Consider the following 6850-nt stretch of genomic DNA (forward strand, 5'->3'; position numbering starts at 1 on the left):
TGGTTTGCCCCGCCGCCTATGCCGCATTGCCGCCTAACTTATAACCTATATGTCATAAATTTAAATTATTTAAAAAATGTCTATATTAGTATAATAACTTTTTTTAGACACGATTTTTTACAAATTCTTGAAAATGTTGTTCGTTGTGATACCAAATAAATATAACAAACATTGAAGTATTTAATTTCTAGACAATTTTTTAAAAATATTTAAAACATTTTAGAGACATCTACCGACGAATAGTAAAATCATTACTATCCAGAGCCTCATTCCACGCTGACATACTATTATCATTTTATTTTTTTACAGAATAAATAGAATAGCGTGAAAAGATCTCCTCATCCATATATTTGATATTTACTGTATTATATAATGAATTGTTTTGAAATATAACTGCGTTATAATTTTGAATTTTCTTACTTATTGTTAACATAGTTTTATCTATCTGCGTAAAATGGAATGACATTCAATAGTAAACAATTTAAATGTCAATATGCTTTCTTAGCAATATTTGTAAATATATAAATGTACGTATTATATTGATCAGTAATAATTAACCTCGATGTTAACTATATCTCAACAAATTTTCAAGTTTTATTTATGTTTTTAGTGTTTAAAAACACTTCATAATATATATATTTTATAAACCATGGCATGCAATAAAGAAAACAAAAGTGTTGAAACAATTACCAGTGATTTACTTGAAACGAATATTCTTGTAAACGAGGAACAGAAGAAGGTGAACGAAATGTTAAAAAATCGTTTAAGGAAGTATATTAAAAAATTAGACGGTAAGTTTGTTGTGACGTATAAAGAAAGTAATTAAATTAGATAATCAGACCAGCAAATGGGCCATATTATGGTAAGTTTGCACCAACGCCGTCTAAGAAATATTTACCACCTCTTACATAGACAAAGCTCCACCAAACTTAGGAACTAAGACACTGTGTCCCTTGTGTTGGTAATTATTCTCTCACTTACTCTTCAAACCCAAAAAGAACAATACAAAGTATAGATTGGCGGTAGAGTATACTATGTAATTTTTTAATGGTTTGATTATTCTTTTATTATTAAATTAAAAATAAAACTTTAAGCTCAGAGAGATGACAGCTCAGTTCTTGCAAAGAAAAGCAAATAATTAAATTACTTAGAGCCTTATTGTAAGGAATTCTTATGTAAATAAAAAAGATTATATATTTAAAAAGTTAGAATCTTTACATTACAACATAGTCAAAACATGCATTTTGAGTCTATATAATATTAATATGATATTTATTAAGGGTCTAATGTTTTAAAAAGGAATTTTAAGTTTTTACAAATTACAATCAATTATTATTAATACTTACTAATAACTGCAACAGAAACAAATATGAGCACAAGCAAAGAAGAAAGTGAGAAGACCGAACTTGAGACATTCAAACAATTATACAAACCTAAGCTTGATGGTGATGAGGAGACATATAAAAAAATACCAAAATTTTATTTCAAACTCCCTCGGACCGATGATATTTTAGCACAAAAACTAAGAGAAGAGACAAGAGCTCAGTTCTTGCAAAAGAAAAGCAAAGAATTATTAGACAATAGTGAATTGAAGCATTTATGGAGTCTGCTTGAGAAGTCCAATGGAAGTTACAGCATGGCTAACAGTGATGAATTAACAGTTGATTATTTACAATTTAAGAAAATTAGAGATGAAGCGGGACCTAAGTACAGGTAAAACTAAATTATATATTTTATTATAATTTAATAATATATATTTAATAAAATGCCCTATGGCTCATCATGACCTCATATTTTAAGTAAGAATAATGATAAAGTTTAGAGAAGGTTAGTGTTACGATACACATTTTTCATCACATCAATGACATACAGTCAGATAAAAAAAATCAAATAATGTATATCTGAACTTTCAATTCTTCAGGCCTTATTTCACACCAGAGGTGTTCGGTCGTTTACAAGCTGCTGAGGGTGGCATTGGCAGGGTTCGAGGAGTTTCTCTCTTCAACTATGTGATGCGTCGGGTGTGGTTACAACAAACACGGATTGGTCTGTCCTTGTATGATGTATCAGGACAGGGATACCTCACAGAACATGTGAGTACATTTAAATTACATACATAATCATTTTTACTTTATATATATATTAATATTTAGTAATGTTTGCATTATTTGCAGCTTTTATAATTTTTTAATTAGTAATAGGGCTTTGTGCAGTCTTGTCTGCATGGGTACCTATTCTATGGACAAACAGTTTGAATGGTGAGTAAGCTAGTGTACAAGCACAAGTAATATACAAAACAGCCCGTGAATGTCCCACTGCTGGGCTAAGGCCTCCTCTCCCTTTTTGAGGAGATGGTTTGGCGCTTATTCCACCACGCTGCTCCATTGTGGGTGAAAGCTTTTCTGTCAATGATATAATTTGATGGATAGAGTTCATATGGTTGCACAATAATTGGTTGCAAATAATAATTTAATATTTTTTTTATAGAATAGGAAGGTGGACGAGCATATGAGCCACAAATGATGGTAAGTGGTCACCAACGCCCTTAGACATTGGCACGGTGAGAAATGTTATCCATCGCTTACATCGCCAATGCGCCACCAACGTGGGACCTAAGATTTTATGTCCCTTGTGCCCGTTATTACACTGGCTCATGCACCCTTCAAACCGTAACACAACAATACCAAGTACAGCTGTTTTGCATTAGAATATCTGATGAGTGGGTGGTACCTACCCAGACGAGCTTGCACAAAGCTCTACCACCAGTAGAACAAGATAACAAGAACACTCATTTTACTGTCAGAGGCGATTTCACTCCCTCGAATATTTGTCACCAAATATTCGATGTACCAAACAGAACCACTTTTGACAGGACCTAGAGAGCTATATAGCAGAGTTGGTACCATCTCTCGCTGCATTAGATGGTCTGGACTCATCGTTCACATCGTTCTACGTCTGCACAGCAGCTAGAAAGTTCCTCTTCTTCCTAGATCCCCTGAGAGTCGGTCGGGTGAGGATCAGGGATGTGCTGTCCTGCTCATTCCTTGACGATTTGTTGGAGGTAAGATAGCGCTATGTAGTATATTTAGATTAATGAGTGGATTGGAACATCATTACTTATGAATGATTTGGTTGTATGATGTACTTCCTCGTTCGTGTGGGCTGCGACGCCATGAACGATTTTTTTTAAAGTCAGCTAGGGAATGTCATATCTCACAATAAAATCAACCCGTCCCTTGGCTTGTGTTCTTCAATTGTACGTGAAGATCAAGGGAGCGCTCCCAAGAATAAATGTCTTCATGAGTAAGAGCCCCGATTTGGAGGTAACCCCTCTTTTTATTCTTCTTAAATCAGTACACTTATCCACTAAACTCGTGAGTACGTGGTGTTTTTTTGCTTTTTATGACTATCAGGGTAAACAAACTAATTTTATTATATACCAAATGACAAAATAATCGATACTAATAATTACGCATCGTATCATATGCAAAGTTAAAAAAAAAATTATGTATATGACACATAAATATAGATAAAGTGAATATTTGTTGAGACACTTTGTATTATTTCATTAAGTTACGAGAAGAAGACCTGCCAATGGAGCTCCAGGAACAGAACTGGTTCAGTGCGGCGTCAGCTCTCCGTGTGTACGGACAGTACCTCAACCTGGACAGAGATCATAACGGCATGCTCAGTATCAATGAACTCGCTGGGTATGGGAATAATGCTTTTTAGTAACTCATTGTATAAAGAAAGTTAGATTTGGAATATCGTAGTAATGTATTAGTAGCTGGAAAAGCCTGATCTCTTGAGTAGAAAACCAATTTTTCTAATAAAACATCTTAGTCAGTGTTTACGGATGAGTATCTCGGACTTTTACTGGTGGTAGGGCTTTGTGCAAGCTCGTCTGGGTAGGTACCACCCACTCATCAGATATTCTACCGCAAAACAGCAATACTTGATATTGTTGTGTTCCGGTTTGAAGGGTGAGTGAGCCAGTGTAATTACAGGCACAAGGGACATAAAATCTTAGTTCCCAAGGTTGGTGGCGCATTGGATATGTAAGCGATGGTTGACATTTCTTACAATGCTAATGTCTAAGAGCGTTGGTGACCACTTACCATCAGGTGGCCCATATGCTCGTCCGCCTTCCTATTCTATAAAAAAAAAAAAAAAAAAAGGGAGTTAAATCGTTGATCCTGGATTCAAGCGGTCGTGTAGGATTCGCCGATTCACTTATTTGTGCACTGTAATATGTCCTATACAGTTGGCTTCTTTGCCATAAGAAAGGCTGTCGTAGCTGAAATCTGGATAACATCATCATTCTAAAAACACATTTAGACCATTTTCAATGGTTTCTATAATAGTAGTGTGGTGGCTTTTAGTTATAATATATTATACATTTTGTCCTACCAAATTGGTGACCTGGCGTGATGTTAAATTGTATGTTATGTGTATGTAAGTTGTATGACGTGGCAGAAGCCCACAGTACAGTATGACAGTGAGGGGTTCCTCGTCCGCAGCTACGGCTCGGGCACGCTGACGCGCGCGTTCCTGCAGCGCGTGTTCCAGCAGTGCCTGACGTACGACGGCGAGATGGACTACAAGACGTACCTGGACCTGGTGCTGGCGCTGGAGAACCGCCGCCAGCCCGCCGCGCTCGCCTACCTGTTCCGCGTGCTCGACATCAACTCGCAGGGCTACCTCGACGCCTTTACCCTCAACTACTTCTTCAAGGTCGGATTCGTTTTATTTATTTAGGACAACACACACAAACAATAACGTAACAGGTCTTCTATAATAGTTTAAATCTTCCACCCCGCTGCTCCAACGTGACACAGGTTTCCTCACGATATTTTTTGTTGCCGTCGAGTCTAAGATGAATTTTAAATATAAATTAAAATATTAAAATTCAGTGGTGATTGAATCCGCAATCTTGGGCTGAGATAGACGATTTCTAACCACTTGGCTACATTTCTTTAAGTCATTGCTTAAACAGCGGTATTTTCGTTATACAAGTCAAAAATGCTCACTACGAATTATAATAATAATAAATTAAATATGATTAATGTACAGGCGATTCAAGAACAAATGGTGGCCCACGGCGCGGAACCGGTTAACTTCGATGACGTCAAAGACGAAATCTTCGACATGATCCGTCCGGAGCACCCGTCACGTATAACACTCCAAGATCTGATCAAGAGCGGTCACGGACACACGGCTGTATCGATTTTGTTAGAACTGCACGGATTTTGGGCGTACGAGAACAGAGAGGCGCTGGCGGCGGCTGGAGATCACTCTTGACAGGGCAAGATGGAGTTTACGAAGGAGATTGACATCAATTTGAGATAGAAAATCGAAATAATGTCGTCGCTTTTTCTGGTTTGTGCGGCTTCGTCGCGCGTGAACAGTGTAATAAATATTCCAGTCCCGCTGGGCAAATTACACCGACAAAAAAGTTTAGGAGTTCAATGCACGCGTCATAGACAAAAAGACAAAAGAAAACCAACTTGTATGACACAAGTTGGTTTTCTCAATAGTTGTGATGGAAACGGACAATGAAAAAATAAATATTCCTTACTAATATTAAAAATGAGATTCATGTTTCACGTCTAAACGTTATAAGAGATACGTAATAAGAGTCTTTTAAAAACTCGAAAGCGCTTGCGCAGTTTGGAGTAGCACTAACCTATTAATACATTTTATAGTAAATAATGAACATAAAAATTTACTTTTTAGGAAAAATGTTTTATCCGTACCGTACCGTAACAGCCTGTGAATGTCCCACAGCTGGGCTATAGGCCTCCTCTCCCTTTTTGAGGAGAAGGTTTCGAGCTTATTCCACCACGCTGCTCCAATGCGGGTTGGCGGAATACAAATGTGGCAGAATTTCAGTGAAATTGGACACATGCAGGTTTCTTCACTATGTTTTGCTTCACCGTTTACATAATCACAAATTAAGCACATGAAAATTCAGTGGTGCTTGCCCGGGCTTGAACCCACGATCATCGGTTAAGATTCATGCGTTTTTACCACTGGGCCATCTCGGTTTTTTTATAAATTTTTTCCATGTTTTATAAACATGATAAATTATATTGTATATAATGATATATAGTTATATAGCGAGCGATGTACATATGCACATAAATCACATTAGAAATATTATTTGTAAAAGAATCTAGTTCAAGTTTATCATGATATTACACAATGGTAAATTAGAGGTAAAATTTGTACATTAATGTTAGTTGAACTATGAAATGAAAGACTCAGTATTACGTATTTATGAAATTTTAAGATGAATTTCGTCATCTATATAAGTTTTTTTAAATTGTTTCTCCTTATACTATCTCTCATACTACTATTTATATTAAGAAAATGTTCCGACATTTTTTGTCTTCATTCATCTCTATGTTAAGTCATCAAACCGTCAAATATTTCAGGGTTACATAGTGCATTCAACATTCGTCAAAGCGATTCCTAGCTTCGTTATCGTTTAAATTATTCAACTCAATTGTTGACCACGTGATAAATCGATTACATGTAGTATTTCCATACATGTTGGTCTTTTCTACAAACTAAAACGATATTCGCTATGTGACCCTGTCCCATTTTGTCCTTGCCCTGCTGGTCCCATATTTTAAGGTATCTAAGAAATTGTAAAAATAATAAAACAATCATTAATGTAAAAGAAATTATTGTCAATACTTTGTAAATAACAAGAAATAAATGGTAAACAATAAGAATATTAAAACAATAACTATATAAAAAAAATATTGTTAAATTATTTGCAATAAATCCATTGTAAAACTTATTTTCTAAATAAAACATTTTGATGCATATTGTTTATTTTAAT

General features: G+C 35.6%; 1 protein-coding gene across 1 annotated transcript; it reads left to right on the top strand.

Moving 5' to 3' along the window:
- The first annotated feature begins 482 nt into the window (after positions 1 to 482).
- LOC126777211 (serine/threonine-protein phosphatase 2A regulatory subunit B'' subunit gamma-like) lies at positions 483 to 6828 on the top strand. Its single transcript, XM_050500192.1, has 8 exons — positions 483 to 527; positions 611 to 791; positions 1362 to 1713; positions 1922 to 2093; positions 2873 to 3061; positions 3574 to 3710; positions 4521 to 4734; positions 5074 to 6828. Exons 2-8 carry the CDS (start codon positions 650 to 652, stop codon positions 5299 to 5301), a joined length of 1434 nt encoding a protein of 477 aa, XP_050356149.1. The 5' UTR covers positions 483 to 527; positions 611 to 649; the 3' UTR covers positions 5302 to 6828.
- Positions 6829 to 6850: the final 22 nt, after the last annotated feature.

Source organism: Nymphalis io, chromosome 22 (genome assembly GCF_905147045.1).
Source record: "Nymphalis io chromosome 22, ilAglIoxx1.1, whole genome shotgun sequence".
Taxonomy (NCBI): domain Eukaryota; kingdom Metazoa; phylum Arthropoda; class Insecta; order Lepidoptera; family Nymphalidae; genus Nymphalis; species Nymphalis io.

What these genes read in the sequence shown, in the direction of transcription:
- LOC126777211 (XM_050500192.1), top strand. Translation starts at nt 650, where the DNA reads ATGGCATGCAATAAAGAAAACAAAAGTGTTGAAACAATTACCAGTGAT. An exon ending in TCCTTGACGATTTGTTGGAG is followed by an intron (nt 3,062 to 3,573) that starts GTAAGATAGCGC and finishes TATTTCATTAAG; the next exon opens with TTACGAGAAGAAGACCTGCC. An exon ending in CCCTCAACTACTTCTTCAAG is followed by an intron (nt 4,735 to 5,073) that starts GTCGGATTCGTT and finishes ATTAATGTACAG; the next exon opens with GCGATTCAAGAACAAATGGT.